Source organism: Ursus maritimus, unplaced genomic scaffold (genome assembly GCF_017311325.1).
Source record: "Ursus maritimus isolate PB19 unplaced genomic scaffold, ASM1731132v1 scaffold_32, whole genome shotgun sequence".
Lineage (NCBI taxonomy): Eukaryota > Metazoa > Chordata > Mammalia > Carnivora > Ursidae > Ursus > Ursus maritimus.
In genome coordinates, this window is record NW_024425786.1 from 15,754,534 (window position 1) to 15,776,347 (window position 21,814).

Below are 21,814 nucleotides of genomic sequence, written 5' to 3' on the forward strand. Positions count from 1 at the left end.
TATAAATGTGAAGCAAGAACTGGGTTTTGGGTTATACCTTGTACCTGTTTTCCCGGTGCAAAGGGGCGAGGGTGGCAGTGCAAGGACACTGAATACACGCATACAGCTCTTTGTAACTGCTCACCCTGGCTGGGAGCCCTAGGCCCCAGGCTGAGTCTTCTAAACCTCCAGGAGAATAGGTGCGGCCTGTGGATGCCGTCTCGTTGTCTGGGGCCTGCGCTCCTGCATTTCTTTCAGGTCATCTCTACACCCTACATGGGCCACAGCATCACCACCGTGAGGTCGAGTCACACACTCTTCCAGCTGAGCCAGCCAGGGTATCCTCCGCTCCCCCCGCCCCCGCCAAGATTTTATTTGAGTGAGTGAGCGTGTGAGAGCATGAGCCCAGGGAGTAGAAGAGGGATAAGCAGACTCCCCACTGAGCAGGGAGCCCAACGTGGGGCTCAGATACCAGGACTCCAGAATCCTGACCCGAGCTGCAGGCAGACGCGTAACCGAGCCACCCAGGCGCCCCTCCTGCATTTCCCATAAAGCTCCACGGCACCGCGATGAGTAGCGCTGGCCGGACGAGGTGAGCTGTGCGGGGCAGAGGAAGACTGCCTGCAGCTTCGCCATTTCCTGCGGACCCAGCGCCGCCCCACCCCCCGCAGGTTAATACAGGAGCCACTGCAGAGACTGGGTGGTCATATTAAAAGACTTCCAGAGGCTGTTATTTTGTATCATTGCATAAGGGGAAAAGACTCAAGTAATACATGTTAAAACTGTTAAAAACAGCAAATTGGAAAAAAGGAATCAGATTTCTGGGGGTAACATGACATGCTTGTGTCAGTCCCCAGAAAGAACTTTCGGCCGAACAGCTTCTTTGCAGGGAAAGGGAAGCAGCTCCGTTGAGCACTAAGTGAACTTGCTCACAAGTCTTGACCTTGGGAAAGAATAAGTTGCTTGGTGTGTTAATACTTTTACGTTCCAGCTTCATTTCTTTGGAATGAAATAAAAGACTGGGACCTAAAACTCAGCATTAGCTATCGGCAATCTCAACTCCCAAGTCTACTCCCTATGCTGACCGAACGCAGGAACAGCTGGTTCCTAGGACGGCTTTCAAGGGTCCTGTGTGCAGCTCTCACTCGCCCACACAGGCTCATTAGATGCCCCCCCCCCACCTCGTAAGGGGGGCATAGACTGGAGACATTGCAAACGCAGAGGGGAAACACAAGCATTAAGTTGTAATTTTACCAAACAGCCATAATTATTCGGAGCTATTCAAAAGGGATCTGCCGAGGTTACCAGTCCTCAAATTGAAACCTGCCTCCCCCATCCATTATTTGAATTTAAATCTTCAGGCGAGTAAATGGGGGGAGGGTGGAGCCTAGCACAACCCCAAGGCTTAAAAAAAGTGTTTGCCAGAGAGACGCCTGAGTCAGCATCACTGCCCCAAACATGAACATACACTCAACAGAAAACAGTGAAACCCACTCATCTTAAGTCCCATTTAACCCCCCCCCCCCGCAATATTCTTAAGTATGTTGCTTTGGTTATGTGCTGTTAATAATCCTGAGTTGGATAAAACAACACACCCCATCCATACACTTTTTTCCCCTTGTTTAAACGAAGTGATCTAAAAGCTCCTTTCTGGGCATTTCAGAGGAAGGCTTTCAAAGAGAGAAGCGAGATCCAAGAAACGGTAGACTTGGGAGAATGGGCAGAATACGTTTTTTAAAACCTTGTGTTATCCAAACGTACTTCAGTCCACTATACTCTTCTGATAAGGTAGTCAGGTTTTTCGAAAGTGCAAGGTATACTTGATTTCCCAATTCTGAACCAAGAGCGGAACTGGAGGAAGGTGCTATCACACGTATACAGTTTGGCATCTTTTTTGAATGCAGGAAAGCCAAGGCCCTGAAGCCCAAACTGAGACACCAACCCTTGCTCCCTGCAGGAGACATGCAGGTGCCCCCTCCTTGACCCAACACTAAGACAGAGACCACTGGGCCGTGCGTAGGGCGGGTGCGCTGGAGCCGACGCGGGGAGGGGGCTAATCTGAAGACACTTCTCCACGATTACAGCAAGTTCTTCACTTTCATGCTTTATTGAAAGTAAAATATGAATCAAAGACAGGTATTGGTAAGCAGGTTATGTCTCTAAAGAATTACTTTTTAGTTCAGAGCAGAATGTTGTCCCATCTACTGTGGTACAAATCCTTTATGGACCAATGCATCTGGTATGAAACTCGAGCAAGGAGATAGAACAGAACTTTATTCCCTCCCGTGACTATAAATCTCGTATGTAAACATGATTTACTGTCACTGCTACTAAGCTGCTTCGATCTGTACTTGCCCCCGCCCACCCACCACCCTCCCTTCAATATAAAATTTGAAACATTTCCTTCAAGTCTGATGTCCTTCAGTGCAATCTGCTTTATTTGACATAAGGCATTTGGGACAGTCGCTTCGGAATAGTTCTCTGCCTTTTGGAAGAGTCACAGAATGGTTTAATTCTTAAATCCACGTTTTCGGTAATGCCCTAACATGCCAAACTCCTCTCTTCCCTTCTGGTCATTTCGTTAGCAGTCAGCAAGTGTTCAAAAGATTAATGTCCAAGTAGACCAGTACCTGGGAAAAGAAACACACGTGGAGGTACAGTTGTGAACCGAAAGGTAAGACTTCATGTATTCCACTTGCCAAGAACGCATCATCAACAGGGAATATCCAAATTTAACAAACGAGCGCAGCAGCCCCTTGACGTTGAAGGGTAGGAAAAAATATCAGCAGACTCCAGGCTTTCAGCTAAATCACATTTCTGCTGAAAGCCACGTGTTTCCTACGCGGTTATCTTCACACACGTTAATCAGATTTTATTGACGCTTTCATTTGATGGCCATTTGTCATAAAGAATTTGTTTTGTTTTGTTTTGACCACATCAGGAGTTTCTTTGGAGTGGAAACGTGCAGACAACAAAGCTGCACTGAGACGAAGGCTTTATTTAGGCCAGTAGCTTTGCTCACTCATTTGCTTTAGCAAAGAACCCCCGGTATCTGATTCAGACTCACTCCTTGGCAAAACCACAAGCTGCCACGGACCTCTGGAGTAGGCCAAAAAGATTCATGATGGCAACGGTTAAATCTGTAAATATCAAAGGTCTGTATTTGACAAATTAATCCACGTCATTGGCGTACCTAACTATAGCGGCCGTGAGGTGACTACATACCACCGCGCCTCCGTCCAGAATAATAATCCAAGAAATGCTTGAATCCTCAACAGATAGAGGAAACATTTTCACTGAACCGGCTATAATTCAGCAAATTCCTTTCCTCGAATTCTTACCAGTGATACACACACTGTTTTCCTCTAAGATGAGACTGACAGAAGGAACTGGGAACAGGTCAATATAAAGGTCGAAATGCCGCTAGCTAATCCCCCAACCTCCCCATCCGCCCTGCCCCTCAAACGAGAAAGGGAAAGCAAATGGGCATCTGGCAGCTGTATTTCGAACACACAGGCCCTCTCTGAGGCCTGAGTGCTGAAAAAGATAATGAAGAAGCTTGAATAAAAAATGCATTTAACGAAAATTAATTTCAGTCATGAGGCTCAGATTGAATTAAATTTTAAAATCAAATTATAGCCTTCGCTTTAAGAGAAAATTACAGTAGGACTCTGGCATTCATGAACAAAACATGACAAATGTAACTTACCTTTAAACCCTTCTTCCGGCATACATACTAGAAAAAAAGAAAGAGAAAAAAAAAAATCCAAAATGAAAAGACTGCTGGGACAGACAACGGTAATATCACTTCGATGCCTAAAGACAATAAGTCTAAAATAACTTCTAAGTACCTTACTCACCCATGATTACCTTTGAAGGTTTGGGTGAGAATAAACAGATGATGATCTTTGTTTTTATTTTCCCCAAAGCAACACACGTGCATCGTTTGAAAAGTCAAACACAGTACAAGAATGGTTGTAACTGGAGAGACAGGACACCGGGGGAGGCAGGCCTGGAGAAAGCCATGTGACCCATGCCCCCTGGAGCCGTGTCTCCCCCGCTTCCCCCCATTCCCACACTCCAGAACGAACCACTTGAACTCGGGTAGCCCTTTCTTCTGGACTTTATTTCCAGATAATGTGCTTATTCAGCTGACCCTTGAACACCTCGGGGTTGGAGGCACTTGACTCACTGCATGGTCAAAAATCTACATATAGCTTTGGACTCCCCCAAAAGTTGACTGGAAGCTTTACCCACCAACAGTCATTCAACACATACTTTGTATGTTGTTTGTATTACAGACCGTATCCTTACAATCCAGTAAGCTAAAGAAAAAAAAGTTATTTTTCTTTTTTTAAGAGAGCAAGTGGGGGAGGGACAGAGGGAGAGAGAGAATCCTGAAGCAGACACCCGCTGAGCAGGGAGCCCGACATGGGGCTGGATCCCAGGACCTTGAGATCGTGACCTGAGCTGAAATCAAGAGACGCTTAACTGACTGAGCTATCAAGAAGCCCTGAGAAAAATAAGAAAATTTTAAGAGAAAATACATTCACGGTGCTGTACATACACTTATTGAAAAAAAACCAGAACCCATGTATGAGTGGACCTGCACAGTTCAAAGCCATGTTGCTCAAGGGTCAACTGTATTGTTACTTCCTAACTTTAGATGATCTCTACCAACTTCCTCAACAAAAGATAAACACTTAGTTCTACCAGCTCTTACGCGCCACCTGCCCCCTAACCCATCTATCCTCCTGACAGAGATCATTTCTAAGCGTGGGTCTCCGGTATTCACATTATTTTTACTCCATGTACAGCACTCACAGCCGAACCCCGTTGTGTACTTGGTTGTATTTCCTGTTCTGTAGGACTTTTTGTTGGTCTTGGTACCTGCTGTGTTATTTATGACTTCCACTTTCTCTGTACCATCTCCGCTTCAAGCAGAAGCTCTTTTGAAGACGTGCAGACGTCCAGGCAGGCAGCCGTCATTTCCATGCTGCCCTGTGGACATCCTCCGCCACCGCCTGCGCCCCCGGCTGCGACCTGGACTGGGGTGCTCACCCCTCCCGCCACAGAGCTCCTCTCCCGGGATTTGCCTTCACCACCGTCTAGGGCATTTTTCCTATGTTGGACCCCTACTTTTTGGTTCCACCATTAAAATCCTCCTTGGCTTACACTGTTGTTTAAGAGGAGTGCACCCTCCCGCAGTACCTGGGAACGGTGCGCTGGAGGGAAGTGTTTTGAGGCCTCCCGCGTGTTCACAAAGAGCCATCTCACGTGAGGCTAGAATAACGTGTCTCGTTGTAGAATTCTGACTGGAATTCAATTTTCCTCAGGATCCTTTGGGCACAGCTCTATGCACCTGCCTTTCTGACTCTTCATCCTAGGAACGGGACTCATTTTCCTTCGCATCTCTGGATGCTTTTAGGGTCCTCCCATCCCTAGATTTTCACTTACGGTATCGGGCCCTTGGTGAAATCATTTTTTAATTTCGTAAATCCCTTTCTGTTCTCTGAATGTTCCTTCTATCTAGTCCCCTCGCTGTGTGGTCTCTCTGTATTATGCGTAGATAATTTTTAAGCTTTCTTACGTGTCCTGCATCAACTGCTTCTATGGTTCCTTTTCTTTTTTAGTCTGCTGACAGACACCTTTCAGTTCCATGCTCTCATTCCTCCACTGCCCGGTGGCCTGGAGCTGCCCCTTCTGCCTACTGAAGCGTGAGGACTCTGTTCAGGGGGCGCTGGGGGGGGGGGGCTTCCCTGAAGGGCACGAAGATGAACCACTTAAGAAAAATAGATTTCTGCAGGTGACATTCTTGAATTGGCCACTATCCCCCAAGTGGGATCTCCTCCCTCCTGTGTGGGAGGGAGAGGTGGCTGCCATCATCCGAACAAAAAGCCAGGGCTGCCCTTCCTATGTGCTACTCACAGCTTCGCTCTCGCCTTTGTGGTTTAAGTTGCTCGAAGCGCTGAGACACACACCCCTGGTGGCCACATGAGGCGCAGGTGGGGAAAGGAGCAGTGACGGGCTGTCACGGGAGGGGCTGTGAGCGGTCTCCCTGCTTCTGGTCTCAGGCTCTGCGATCTGAGTTAACTGCTTCTTGCAGACCTCTTCCATCTGCAGACCTCCCCTGTATGCCGGTTTCCTCAGGTCAGCTAAATAATTACTACTCTTTTCTTGGCTTTCCATTTCCCCAATTTTTGTACGCACCTTTCTCTTTCTCTGAGCTTCTAAGACACATGCTGTAAGATCCCGCCCTATCAACACTTAGAACCTTTTCAAAGTTAAAAGTAAAAGCTTCACTAGGTGTAACTGCCCCTCATTCTAACGAGTTAAGCAACAAATTCCTCAAATAAGTTTGTCTTTACCTTGCATGACGTCATCCATTGCGGCATAATCCGCAATTGGCTCATCAGCCTAGAAAGACAAAGGAAGACAATTCAAAACCTCAGGGAGCGGGAGCCTGGAGCAGGAGCAGGCCAGACCCTCCTCACCCGCGTCGGGCCCAGATGCAGCACTGTGTAGCAGAGAACAGGCTTCGAGCACAGCCAGCGATGTCCAGGACTCACAGGGGATGCCCCGGCCAACAACGACGTAGGTCTAGACCCGTCACCTCCGAAACCGTCCATTATGTGCAGCACTCTTTTCCTGCTCCTCAAAACACTTCTCGACGTGGACATGTTTAGATCCCCAGATTACTAAATGCAGATGAATTATATGAGCTAGGAAGCCAGCGGTGACGGTGACAGAGTGAGTTGAAACCAAGTCAGACTGGTCCCCTAAAAATAGGTTAGCTTTAAAAGACATCTGTGTCCCTTCTCGCCACTAGGAACAAAACACCCATTGCCTTCTCAGGACGGAAGCCAGCACGGAGTGCGAGCTGGTGGCGGGGTGAGCTGCGCGGGCCTCTTTGCCCCATGACCAGCGTGGACTCTAGCTGCCCGTCTTAAGTGCAAGCCCTTTGATTAACATGGGCCGTTCTGAGAATTTTGGACGTAGAGTCCCTAAGGACTTGGCAACCTTAGGTTTTCAAAGTAATTCCCCAAAACCTACAGTTGGGTGAAAAGTGAACAGAGGGAGGGGGCGGGTGGTAGGAGGAGGCTGCGCGGACGTGTGGAGGAGCAGGAATGGATGTGCTTCTCGTTTCCAGGGCCCAACTGGATCTCCCCAGAACCGAGGCTCCAGGGTATGAAACGCATATATTTCACAGTTCAAAACCCTAACAAATCTTCTACCGCGTGACGTAGTGGTGTTTGGCATAGTGGGGATACCTCTAGCCGAGAAACCAAAGAGGCAAAGGGAAGCGATGAAACCCAGCCCTTAGGGAGAGGAAAAGGGGAGCACTGGGCTGATGAGGCTGGCTCAGATACCCCTCCTTCCTGAAACACTTTCTACCTCTCCTGAATCTACTCTATCCGAAGTCAATCTCCATGGCCTGCACAAGAATCCCATTAAGACAACCAAAAGTATTCTGACTGTCGTGGCCAAACCTCGTGTCTTATATTCGCTTCCCAGCTTGACTGGCTGGTACTTCTAAGACGAAGGAAAAGAGACGATGCTTTAACAGAAGTATGGTTAAGTAATTCTGCTGATCCAGAAGTTTGGGCAGAGGCTAAATCTATATCTATTATTTTTAACAACAATTATGAAAACCCCACAAGAACTAACGACGTCTGGACCTCCTCTCAGTCTCTTGTGGCTCAGCCAGCGCCGCGCGATCCAGAGGCCAGCAAGAACTCACCACGGTTGCTTATCACCACACCCTGCCGAGGAACACAGGCAATCTTAACCATCGCTGCCAGTGGTTTGCACATAGGTGCCGGACATCAAAACTTTCTAGAATTTCCTCAGGTAAGGAGCCGTTACCTACCTTTAACAAAATGACAGATTCGGGAATGACGCCAAGGGTGCCGAGGGTGGCACAGTCGTCACTTAAAATCTTTCCATCGATTGACAGATTCTGGTCAAAAGGAGCAACTGAAAATGCATGCATGATCTGTGCCAATAAAAAAAAAATAGCTTGTATAAGGCAAAATACTGAGACTTACACCCTATTTGAATAAATGAACACATGGATTCTTTAAAAAAAAACACAAACAAGTCTTCAGACTACAAAAGATACTACTCTTTACAATCAGCCCACTGGCTACACTCCCACTGAGACTAAAATCCCAGCCTATCTGGGAACATCCTTGGGAGGTCTGGTAGAGAACAATTAGATCCACAGAGCCTTTTGTTCGGCACCTCGCCACCTCCCCCAGAGTGGGGTGTGGGGAAATCGGAGAAGGTGGACCATGCCGACAGCTCCTCTGGTTTTAAGGCCTGGGCAAGGAAATCACAGTCACCCTCATCATGTCCGGGCCCCACGTTCTTTTGTCAAGTCCAGATTCTTTCATAAGACCATCTGTAAATTAGCCAGCAGGCTATTTGGATTTTCTTTCGATTCTGATTCCATTAGCAAGCCTAGACTGTATAATTCAGCTCTTGAGACCGCTGTATATTCTTAGACAGTCTTGTCTCCAGGAATCAAACTATGAATTTCTTAGGGAAAGGACCATGTATACCCCATCCTAATTCAAGACAATTGTTAAAAATTAAATACATACAGAAAAAAAAAATTAAATACATTCAGAAACACTGTTATGCATAATAAACATTTTGTCAACATCACAAAAATGTCTTATTTTTATCATTTCTAGATAGTAATTACCAGTGGGCAGGCAAGGAGGAGTTGGCCTTGGACGGGAGCACACAGGCACCTTCAATGGTAAGTTCTAATTCGTAACTTGGAGGGTGAGTTCAAGAATATTCATTTTAGGGGCACCTGGGTGGCATAGTCAGTTGAGTGACTCATGGTTTTGGCACACACTGAGATCTCAGGGTCGTGAGATCGCGCACTGTATTGGGCTCTGTGCTACGAGTCTGCTTAAAATTCTCTCCCTCTCCCTCTGCCCCTCCCCCTTCTCTAAAATAAATCTTTAAAAACAGTATTCATTTTATAATGCTTCATAACTTATTCAATGCTTCGTGTATTTTAGGACATGTATGTTTTATTACACCAATATCCATGATGTTGTGGGAACACTATTCTACCTTTATACGCACTCTACCCCTCTACTCTGAATCTGGAAAGACAGAGCAGTCCTGAGCCGACTGTGCATATCACAGGGCCCAAGAGCTTTCCAAGCTGAGAAGATCATGACCAGAAATGTGATTTTAATAATGGCACACAGAAAAAGAAGAACCAGGATAACAACACTGGCCCTCTCCCTATTAGGCCAGAATCTTAACTGGCCTTCGCAAAAGGACATCAGCTCCCGAGAAACAAGCAGAGATGGATCGGGGCGCCTGGGGGGCTCAGTTTGTTAAGCATCCGCCTTCAGCTCAGGTCATGATCCCAGGGTCCTAGGATCGGTCCTACATCGGGCTCCATGCTCAGCGGGAAGCCTGCTTCTCCCCTGCCGGCCGCTCCCCCTGCTTGTGTGTGCTCTCGTGCTGTGTCAAGTAAATAATCTTAAACAAAACAGAGCTGGATCTGTGGCTAACGGGCACTGATACCGTCACTGATCTGTCTGGGCATCCACGGATGTATTTCTGGTGGGTAAGAAGCACACCAGGACACGTCTACCCAAGCCACCCAGGCACAGTCATCAGGTGGAAGTAACCAGCCCCAGGGTATCAAAGGGGACCCGGGAGGAAGACAGAGTTCCAGTGGAGGTGTCCAGGGCCAGTTTAATGAGGGCAACGACACAGCTTCAGGACTGTAGGAACGCGTGCTCACATCCCCAAAGCCATGAGGTTGGACAAAGCAAACACCTCCAGCCACGAGCACCCTTCACTGACGGGCTGATGCTTAGTACTTTAGGTTTTGAGGACACAGACAAGGACATTTAGTTAACTTCATTCAACAACTAATGAAGCTTTTATCACGAAGCCACCAAGAGTCGGATGCTTTGCTCCGTGCTGGAAATATAAAAGCCGGTGAGTAATCCCACCCTGGAGGGGTTCAGAGAGCGAGGACAAAACAGTGTGGCCTAGATGGTGGCAGAAGGTACACGTCAGATCTGGGGAGGACAGAGGAAAGGGTTCGACAGCTGGAGGCATAGACAGGTCTGTGGGGGGGGGGTGCTATGGAAGATAAACAAGTACTCACTAGTGAGGAGAAAACGCTCTTTCAGAACGAGGCAACGGGGCAATCAAAGGCACGGAGGCCTCTGGTATAGTAATTCATAAACCATAAAGACGCCTGAGTATAATTACTCTCGTATGGGCCTGCTTCATCAAGCAGGTGCAGCGCCCCTGACCTACGGAGCACACAAGGAACAACGAGAGCCTGTTCCCTAACGGGGAGCGGCTCTGGACTGCTTGCTACAGTGTCGGGTGGGGGTGGCTAAAATAAGGGAACCCAGGGGCAGTGACTTTAGCTGCCAGCCATTTAACCTCTGTGAAAACGTTTCCTCCTCTCTAAGGCAGGAAACATCGCCCGCTCAAAGCCTATCTTTGGGAAAATGAAATAATAACAATTAAACATCGAATATCTTCTGCAAAAGGAAATGAATCAATTGTACTTCCATTTACTTTACGGTATCAGAGGTGGATGAATTAATAATCAGGCAAAGCAAGCTACTTAAGGTTTTAAGCAACTGTAAATGGGCTTGTCCAGAATAAAACATTTACAATTTTACAAAGATTGTCCTCCTATTAACTTGGAAATATAATATTCCTTAGAGGAAAGGCTCCGTCACACATAAAAAAAGACATTAATACTTTAAAAAAAAAGCCTCACCCACCACCACTAACTGAGGGTCACACGCATGCCCACTACAAACCCCAACGCTGGCCAGGCTGCCAGGCAAAAGGTCACGTCTAGTGGAAGCATTCAAAGCCACCACCACTGAGCAGCGAGGGAAAATTACATCTCACTGCCCTTTGTTTTGACTCTGGATCACAGTGGCCTCAAAGCCCGGGTGGGGGGCGGGAGGAAGGACGCTGCAAAGGACCCATCCAGGAAGAGCACATCGGGGGTTTCATTTGAACTGTGGCTCGCTTCAAACAGCAGCTCGGGGCAGGTAACACGCTCCTACACAGAGGATATTTCTGCTGACTTTTGATTTGTTCTTCAAAAATCGTAGTCCATAATAAAAGCAGAAAGCAGCATAGGCCTTTTGAATGTCTTTATCCACAGGGGCTCTTTTTGTTAATTTAAAGGTTTTGAATGTTCGAGGTTTACCACTGACAGGCAAAAAGCCGGTGACAGAAACAAGCTTTCTCAGACGTAAAAGGTACAATAACAGAGTAAAGATATTATGCCAACACGTTTATTTTCAGAGCCACGGGTTCAACCAAGGGAAATACTGTTCCCAGGACAATCTGGAACATATAACACCCTCAAAGGAAGCCTGTACTTTTGCCTCAATTACAATGATAAATATCAGCAGCAAGAAAAAAATGCATAACCAGTAAACTACGCCACATGAAAGCGGCAAAGAGGGAAATCTGGTCAACTTTTTGGATATGTATCAGTGCCTGAAACAGATGAGGGGCCAGACTTTCTTCATGGACATCTTGAACTTATCAGCCCCTCTTGCCTAGGTTTGGGACACACCACTGCCATGCTCACTTATACCACGTTTGTACTGATACCAAGAAATAACAAAATCACGAGGCATTTTCATAACGCCTACTTTGCATTCACTGAACTGACGTGCAAACCAATGCTTGTTTGGAGGGAGCGGGGGGGAGGCATGGGGAAGAAAATGATCTAAAACGAATCTTCAAAAACCAGTTTGGAAAACACCGCTCCATAAAGAGAGGTGGTAAAAGGTAACTTTAAAATTCTAGCAAGGAGACTTATCTGACACCAAAAATATTGTGCCAGAATCCTGACTCATCGGAGTGAATCAACAACGAAGCAGCTGCCTTTTAATTCCCCTCCCGTTTCACAGCACATCTTGGTAATCGGCGCGAATACCTATCAAGTGGTCAAAGGAAAACATAGGGCACGATAAAGCGAGGGAACGATGATTCTGGAACAACCTCGGTGCGCAGCAAGTGAGATGGCTTTCACTGCTTCTCATCACTGGAAAGCTACTCAAAACCTGCTCACGTTTTCACGATCCAAACCACCTTCACCTTCACAGAAAGATTCTTGGTTATTTTGTCTGGTTTAAAAAACTTTTTATTTTTCAATTACATGGTCTCTATGCTCAGCAAAGGGCTTGAACTCATGACCCTGAGACCAGGAGTCGCATGCTCTACCAACGGAGCCAGCCAGGCGCCCCTGATTCTCGGCTATTTTAAAAACTTTAAGTCTTTCCAAAAAAGAGTTATTTCCATTTAGGCATTATTGTGAAATCAAAAGAATCCCCTCTCAATGGATTAATACTATGAGCAGATAAGAGGTTAAAATGGCCGGCGATGAAAGAAAACAGAGAGACGCAGATGGACAGGGGGAAGCAGGAACTCGTGAAGGTCCTTGAGGTCCAGAGCACACTTAAATGAAAGTTGTGTTTTCCTCACCTGAATTTTCAATTCTTTTAATGTTTGATTAGCAGAAACAAGAAGTGCTTTCTCACCACGAACTTTTCTATGTCGCATACTGCGCCGAATGACTTGCTTTTGATAGGCTATATAATTTTGATGGGTTATCTTTTGCCGCTTTGTTCCTCCATTGCTCTATAATAAAGATCCAAAACAAACAAGGCACCGAAATTATCCACTCTGTGACTCATGCACTTACGTTCATCAAGGAGGCAAAACCGGTTTACTTATTGGTCCCTTGACCATTTGAAGTTCAGTGTCAACAGTCAGTAGAAACTCGCCGGAGATTCGTTCTTAGCAGGTCCACAGAAAACGGGGCGGGGGGGTGGGGGGGGAGGAAATAAGGGAGATCTACCTCTCACTGCATGTAAGCTCCAGGATTTTAAAAAAAAATTGTTATTAAAAGGACATTTAAAAGCAAAGTGGTATGTCTGACCTTAAATCAGAAAAACACATGTGATAAACTAAAGAACTTTAAGATTGCTACATTTAATCCATAAACAACCTGAATCCTAATGTCTGTATTACACATTTTCTTCCTTTGAGAACTGCATGGAAGCTAAGTGGAAACAGCTGAGAAGTTTAAAACAAAAGACAGTATTAATAAAGACATCAAACTTGGTTTAACTAAAAACAGGATGACACACTGTGCCTCTTGACAGGATCATGAAATCACTTCAACTGTGAAATATTCTTGCAAAAATGTTAAACCGGAATCTCAAGCATTTAGACCCAATTTCCAAAGGACAGAAATATAGAGAACAGAGAAACAAAGGAACATCAACAATATAAGGAGGCAATCGGCTGAATCGAGGATGTGGGACAATCTATAAGAAATCAAACTGGTGTCTAGTCAATATCAAAGGCAAAAAGAAAAGGGGTGAGGAGGTGGGACCAATGTTCTAGAAATGATAAATGCATACCTTGACGGCATGCTAGTTTGAGGGGAAAATATTATTTTAGACGTATTTGGGATACCTGGAAAAATTTGAGTCCAGGTAATTAGACACTGTCTTAATTATTTGTTGGTTTAAGTATTTAGAGGTAGAAAGTCATGACGGACAGCATCTAGCTAAAGATAGTTTGGCAAAATGTACAGGAATATAGACGGGTACAGAATTCAATTATGCAGCAGTCTTCAGAAAAAAATTATAGATAAGGACCAAATGCCTTTCTATGACACTCCCATAAAAGCCTCATAAGAAGGTTAACAGTCAAGAGTCTTCTGTTAACCAGGCCAAGGAGTGAGAGAAACAAGATTCCTTAAAACAATTTTTCCCTGCGTTAATTACATCTGGATGAGGTAACCCCCAGGCCCCGGCTCTGGTTTCTGCAGCTGCCACTGAGCGTTCGCGGGGCATGAGCAGAGCGGTTTAGGGGTCATTATGGACACAGATGCCGCATACTCATTACGAACAGAGCTCCAGAGGTTTACAAAGCAGAGGATTAGGATGCAAGCACAGAAGAGCTCTGGCTCAGGGTGACACCCGCTGGCTAGGCACCACACAAAGCAAGGTTCAGCTCTAGCCCTGAGTCTACGGAGACACACAGGTGGTTCTAACCGTCATTAAGAAAAAGTTACATGGAAAGGGGAGTTAAAAATAAATAAAGTGAATCGTTTTCCTCAATCTCCACTGTTTGAAAGGAAAGGTCAAGCTGCACCGAAGTCCCACAATTAGGAAGAATAAAAATATCTACGACGAAATAAAATTTTACCATAGACATACAAAACACAACCAAATAATAAATCCCTAGACACTGAACAAGCTATTATATATTTTTTTAACGGCTCTGATTTTAAACAGGTCTAAAAGCTTTTCCCAGATTTTAAAAAAACCCAAAAAACAAAAAACAGAATTTAAATCCAACTTATCTGACAAAAAACAGCCCACTGGTTTTAGACGGCTTTCAGTGACCTAAGTGATATCCAACACTGGGTGCATCATTAACCTCAACTGAGAAGGTCAAAGTCAAAGGGACCGGGTTGATCTAGCTTAGAGGGAAAAAGGGGATTTGTTCCTCCCCATTAAGGACAAGCGCAGATGCATCATTTCCTGTTAAAGGGATTTAAAGCAGCAATTGCAGATGCTCTCCATCTACTGAGATACCAAAACACGTTACAAAGAAAATGTCAGCGTGCTGAAGTTCTGAAAGGCATGACATTCTTCTGGGACCATCTCCTCTTCTAAAGGAAGGTCACACTTGAGATTTTTTTGAGGGAGAAAATATTTAAAACATTCTAGAGTATTACAATATCCAAACAAGGAGAGGGAAGACAGGAGAAAATTATAATGTATAGATAAAAGAAATTACAGCATAAAAGGCAATGTTTCCCATCATTCGCTATCATATTTGTAAATATGGAATCTGTTGTCATCCACAACTGAGAAGAGTAATTCCACATCCACTCTTTAAAAATTGCTGTGGTTATAACCACAATGAACAAAACCAGACATTCAAAAAAACCGGTTTCCCAAAAATCTAAATCACTTGAAAATATAAAGAGTTTTCTAAATAACTCAGGCTGAAAAGCAAAGCTTGAAATAACAGAAGCTAAGGACAGTATGAAGATACATATCAAGCTTCACAAAGTAACTTTACAAAGTTTACCAGAAGAACAAAAAATGAGTCAGTGACAACGGACTTGGAAAAAAGAGATTTCCAACTGATCAGTAAACCATACTTCCAAGACCTAATCACTGAAACGATATCGTACTGCCAGCCGAGCGCTGCAAGAGAACAGTGCCCTAAGTCTGGTGGGTATGTCCACGGCCCAGTACCCACTGAGTTGAATGTAGCAACTCGAATGAGCACATAAACTAGTCTGTGCATCTCTGCCTTGCAAGATGGATGGTCGGAGGCGATGGGGCCACGACAAACACGGTTAGAAGTTGCCCACAAAGATATGTTCGCCAACTCCAAACAAGAGATCATCTCAAAAACCATCCCAAGAAACATTAGGCCTACGTCTACAAAGGTCTGAGTAAGCACAGGATTTACAATGTCCCGTCAAAGTTCAGTCTGCATTCCTGTAACACGTACAGGTTTGGCTATTTCTGAAGCCAAGGGGCCCTCCGGGGCTGGCCGACTACAGCGCACATTTGACTGAGTGGCGAATCATGGTCAGCAGGGTGGTGCACAAAGGGCCCGATTCTGTCCTTTTCCACAGGTATGCGTAGCGGGCATGTGAGGGGCTCCAACAGGCCATGGGAAACAAATGGAATATCTCTCTGTACCAGCTGGAAATCGACAAGTAACGTTTGCCTCAGGGAGACCAAGACTCAAGTCAAGGGGGCTTTTCAGATGCTGAAAATGAAGTAACAGTATCAGTGTATAGAGACAGCCCAACAAGCCCAGACAGCTCCGCTCTGTAAGACACAGATAGGGCAGACGGCCACGATAACACTTTCAGTCCTTCAGGGAGAAGGTGAACCATAATTTGACTACTGTATTTTAGCAGTGAAGAAAGAAAATGCATGTCTCATCTGTTAAAACTAAACTCTAATTAAAGTACAAATTCCACGAATTTAAGGTATCCACAGAATACCCTGGAACACAGTGGTCTGACTTTTTGAGAAGCTGAAACTTACCCACACCATATATCAACCATATTCCCAACTTATTTCCTGTTCTTAAGTTACTTTTCTCCAATAACACTATGAATATGCAGAATATATTCAAGTAACTAAATAAGTGGGATAGAAAATCATAACAAAATACACAGAAAACAGACAATTTAAGAAGAAAAAAATTAAATGTATCATAATGAAATATGAAAGATGAATGCTGACCTGGTCATTTGATTAGCACTTTAAGAGACACAGAAATCTCTTCTATAAACTCCATTGGTAAGACCATAGCATATTTTGTTTGTAATGATGGAAACTGAGTTAATTTTTTCATACTTAATCCAAGATTAAACAACAAACCAAGATATGGATCTCATTTTAGTCTTCTTTTCAGGCAAGAGATTTAAAAAATTGTATTGTATTTTAACCTTTCTTACTCAGTAGCAACAAATGTATTATTAATTCTGGAATAATGCAGTTCGCGGCTTCTTGAGAGAAATCAGGGTTGCAACTGCGTGCCACGAAAACGAAGCAAAGAGGGCAAACAAAGAAGGGAGCTGAGAACCAATGTCCCATGGAAGGGATGGGAAATGTCTGCGGACGTGGACTGGCTGCTTTCAGAACGGCGGAAGGTAGGACAATAAAAAGCAGCTTCGACACATACTTGATTAAAATCTGGATCTTTTTCTCCATCTGGTTTAGCTTCTTCCTTATCCTCCTCCGTTTCGGAACTACTCACATTCAGCTCTGGAGCTGAATCCTTCATCACCTGAATGCAAACAAAGAGACAAGATGGTCAGACCCTTGCAGGGCAGGCTATGGCTGGTGCTGTGGCTTTATCAACGGTGGGATAATAGACCTGGCAGAGGATGGAGACTCAAGGGCTGTTTCCTGTGCTCTTTTAACATGTTAGCTTTTATCCTAGGATTTACTCGTGTGTAATGTGGTCACCATAAACGTAATCAGTATCTGCAGAATGAGTTATTATCATTGGGCTTTTACAATGATGTTATTTTGCGGAAGTTCAAAGATGCTCTAAATTTTCCCTAGCACGAGGACTGTCAAACCATTCAGACAGCGGGAGCCACAATACCGCCTTAAGAAAAGGAAGGATGGAGGAAATGCTCTTTTACATTATGAAATACCATTAAAAACTCAAAATAAATACTGAAACTTTAGATAAGTTGGATACTATTTTAGATACCAGTGTATACATGGACAAATAGGCACAAAGACTTAAAACTTGAGGAGGAAACACAGAATTGATACTGTTTAACTGCACTTTCTCAGCAAATGAGGAAATAAAGGCCTTAGTTCAACCTGTGAAGCCCAAGACCTTAAGAGGAAAATCTGTAAATTATCCTCCTAAAACAATGTGTTTGGTAACAAGCGTCAAATAAAATGTAGTTTATTCTCTAATTCCCAAAATCCTGGAATCAAATTAATGACATGCCCAGAGATCTAGGTCAGGATCCACCTAAGGGCCATCCGTTCCTAACAGAAATACTGCCAATCCAATCCACAGCAAGTGTTAACACCCCTGCTCCCAAAACACAACCAACTCTCCTTCTCCTGCTCTTAGAGATCAGGGCAAGAGGCTCTGAACTGGCCTCCAGACACAACGGCCAGGGTCACGTCTTTAAAGCATGAATCTATTCACACCATGATCTTGCCTGCATCTCTCCAGTGGCTTACATCTATACACGGAATAAAAGCCCAAATCCTTGGTATGACGTATAAAACATGACAGGACTTGTCCCTTGCTCCGTATCACTACCCTTTGTTGGAAGAGACCTCACTTTGGGCTAGCGCTGTGGTAGCCAGTGGGTACATGTGGCTGTTTAAAATGAAATGAATTAAAAATTCACTTCCGTAGTCACCATAGCCAGTCACATGCGGCTAATGGCTACCACAGCAAACAGTGGAAACACAGAACATTTCTATCGCTACAGAAAGCTCTACTGGACAGGACTGCTCTACACATGATTGACTCTACCGCTTAAGCCCACAAGGCTCATCCCTCTGCCTGAAGTACCTTTCACAGGCTGGACGTCTGCAGTGGACACTCAGGTGAACAACTCCTCCAAGACCCGTTTCTTGTCCAATTCCCATCTAACACTGCCACCCTACCTCTACCGGTCTCCCACGTTACCCTGCTAGGCTTCCTTCAAAAACACTCATTCCTGTGTCATCATCTTATGAATTCATGGGTTTTTTTCCTGTTTTTTTTTTTTTTTTTGATTGGATGTTCTAGATCTTTCTTTAAATAGAAATGTAATTAGTATACAACACCGCATCAGTTTCAGGTGTACAATGATTTGACATTTGTACACATTGTGAAATGATCACCAAAATAATGCTAATTACCCTTTGCCACCCTATAAAGTTGCAAACTTATTGATAACTTTTTTTTTTAAAGATTTTATTTATTTATTTGACAGAGATGGAGACAGCCAGCGAGAGAGAGGACACAAGCAGGGGGAGTGGGAGAGGAAGAAGCAGGCTCATAGCAGAGGAGCCTGATGTGGGGCTCGATCCCAGAACGCCGGGATCACGCCCTGAGCCGAAGGCAGACGCTTAACCGCTGTGCCACCCAGGCGCCCCTTATTGATGAGAACTTCTAAGCAACTTCCAAATTTGCAATAATATTATTGACCAGAGCCACCATTATACACATACATTACATACTCTATACACCCACAATTTATTTTATAACTGGCAGTCTGTATCTCTTGATCCCTTTCACCCATTTCACTCATCCTCCCACACCAACCCTGGCAACCACAAATCTATTCTCTGTATCGATGAGTTTTATTTGTTTTTTTAGATTCTATCTACAGGTGAAATCATACGGTATTTACTTTCTCTGACTTATTTAATGGGCACATTACCCTCAAGGTCCCAAAAGCAAGATTTCATTATTTTTTACGGCTGAATAGTATTCCATTGGGCACACAAGTAGAACTTCATTTTCCCTTCATCTATCAACGAACACTTAGGTTATTTCCATCCTGGCTATTGCAAATAATGGTGCACTGAGCACAGGGGCGCATATATCTTTTAGATTTAACATTTTTGTTTTCTTTGGATAAATACCCAGAAGCAGAATTGCTGGATCATATAGTAATTCAAGGAAGCTCCATCCTGTTTCCATAGTGGCTGCACCATTTTCCATTCCCACCGAAAGTGCACAAAGTTCCCTTTATCTCCACAGGCTCACAAATGCTTCTCTCTTACCCCTTTCACAGCCATTCTGACTGATGTGAGGTGACTGTTCATTGTGGTTTAGATTTGCATTTCCCTGTTGATTAGTGATGCTGAGCTTCTTTTCACGAGGATGCTGGCCATCTGTATTTCTTCTTTGGAAAAATGTCTATTCAGACTCTGCCAATTTTGTATCCAATTTTGTGCTGTATGAGTTCTTTATGTATTTTGGATTATGACCCTTTATGGTATATACGATTTGCAAATATCTTCTCCCATGTAGGCTGTTCATGGTTTCCTCTACTGTGCAGAAGATTTCAGACTGATGTAGTCCCATTTACTGATTTTTGCTTTTGTTGCCTTTGGAATCAATCGAAAAAATTACTACGAGGGACATCAAGGAGCTTGTTGCCCGTTTTCTTTTAGAAGTTTTATGGTTTCTGTTCTTACATTCAAGTCTTTAATCCATTTTGAGTTGATTTTTATATGAGATGTGAGACAGTGGTCCAGTTTCGTACTTTTGCGTATGGTTGTCCACTTTTCCCAGCACCATTTGCTGGAGAGACTATTCCTTCCCCAGTGTATATTCTAGCCTCCTTTGTGGCAAAATACCTGACCCTATATGCTTGGGTTTATTCCACTAATTAACATGTCTGATTTTATGCCCATACCATACCGTTTTGGTTAGTGTAGCTTTGTAATAGAGTTTGAAATCACCAAGAGTGCTGCCTCTAGCTTTTTTCTTCTTTCTCAAGACTACTCTGGCTATTAAAGATCTATTTTGTTTCCATACAAAAATTAGAGTTGTTTTTATTCTATTTCTGTTTAAAAAAATGCCATTGTGATTCTGATAGGGACTGCACTGATTCTGTAGATTGCTTTAGGTAATATCAACATTTTTACAGTATTAATTCTTCCAATTCATTAGCAAGGAATATCTTTCCATTTGTATCTTCTTCAATTTTATTAGTCCCGTAGTTTTCAATGTTTAGATCTTTTACCACCTTGGTAAAATTCATTCCTGAGTTGTTTTTTTCTTTAAAGATTTTATTTATGAGAGCTAGCGAATGACCAGGGGAGGCGCAGAGGGAGAAGCAGCTGGAAGCGTGGCTCTATCCCCAAATCCCAAGATCCTGACCTGAGCTAAAGAGAGACACTCAACGTCCCAGGCACCCCGTATTTTATTCTTTTTGATGGAATTGTAAAGGAGATTATTTCCTTAATTTCTCTGATAGGTCGTTGTTAGATGTATAAAAATGGAACTAATTTTTTTTTAAAGTAAGCAATATGCCCAAAGTTGGGTTTGAACTCACAACTCTGAGATCTAGAGTCACATGCTCTAGGACTGAGCTAGGCAGGCGCTCTGCAAATTTTTTATGTATTATTTTGTGCCCTCCAACTTCATTAAGTAAGTAAATGGATATTGAATTTTGTTCAATCCTTTTCTGCCTCTATGAAGAGGATCACGATTTTATCCGCTTTACTAATGTGTGTCACGTTGATTTGCAGATCCGCCATCCTTGCACCCCTGGAAGAATTCCCACTTGATCACAGGGTATGCTTCCCCCTCCCTTTTTAAGATTTTATTTACTTGACAGAGAGAGAGAGCGCACACACACAAGCAGGGGGAGCAGCAGGCACAGGGAGAGGGAGAAGCAGGCTCCCACTGAGCAGGGAGCCCGATGCGGAACTCAATCCCAGGACCCTGGGGTCATGACCTGTACCGAAGGCAGACACTTAACTGACTGAGCCACCCAGCCGCCCCGTATGTTCCTTTTAATGTACTGTTAAATTCGGTTTGCTAATATTTTGTTGAGAATTTCTGCATCTGTGTTCAAAGGGGTACTTGCCTGTGATTTGTTTTTTTATGCAGTATCCTTGTTGGCCCTGTAAAATAAGTTTGGGACATCCCTTCATCCTCAATTTTTTGGAAGAGTTTGAGAAGGACTGGTATTAAATCTTCATCAAATGTTTGGTAGAGTTCACCAGTAAAGCTATTTGGTCCTGGATTTTTGTTGGGCGTGTTTTGATTAATGACTAAATCTCCTTACGAGTAATCGGTCCATTCAGTTTTTCTGTTTCTTCACGATTCAGTCTAAGAAAATTGTGTATTTCCAAAAATACAATCATTTCGTCTAGGTTTTTACCCAGTTTTCTTCTTGTAATTGAATTCCAGATTCATACCAATGTGGCTGGAAAAGATGCTTGATATGATTTCAATCTTCTTCAATTTACTGAGACCTGTGGTCCAGTGTATGACTTACCCTGGAGAATGGCCCATGTCCATTTGAGAATGGGTATTCTCCTGTTTTCAGATGGAATGTTCTGTATGTATCTGTTAAGTTCATGGGGTCCAATGTGTCATTTAAGACTTTCTTTACTGGGGCGCCTGGGTGGCATAGCGGTTAAGCGTTTGCCTTCGGCTCAGGGCGTGATCCCGGCGTTATGAGATCGAACCCCACATCAGGCTCCTCCGCTATGAGCCTGCTTCTTCCTCTCCCACTCCCCCTGCTTGTGTTCCC

The 21,814-nt window shown here is 44.1% G+C and overlaps 1 protein-coding gene across 6 annotated transcripts in view; it reads right to left on the reverse strand.

The window, feature by feature from the left end:
• Positions 1 to 2,062: 2,062 nt before the first annotated feature.
• USP48 (ubiquitin specific peptidase 48) overlaps positions 2,063 to 21,814 on the reverse strand; it is a 92,864-nt gene continuing 73,112 nt past the window's right edge. For all 6 annotated transcript variants that reach the window (XM_040645918.1, XM_040645920.1, XM_040645919.1 and 3 more), the window contains 6 exons: positions 16,753 to 16,857; positions 12,499 to 12,654; positions 7,850 to 7,975; positions 6,348 to 6,396; positions 3,689 to 3,715; positions 2,063 to 2,609 (listed from right to left, as the gene is read on the reverse strand). In XM_040645918.1, coding sequence (XP_040501852.1) covers positions 2,587 to 2,609; positions 3,689 to 3,715; positions 6,348 to 6,396; positions 7,850 to 7,975; positions 12,499 to 12,654; positions 16,753 to 16,857 — 486 coding nt within the window. In that variant the 3' untranslated portion in view covers positions 2,063 to 2,586. The remainder of the gene's footprint in view (positions 2,610 to 3,688; positions 3,716 to 6,347; positions 6,397 to 7,849; positions 7,976 to 12,498; positions 12,655 to 16,752; positions 16,858 to 21,814) is intronic.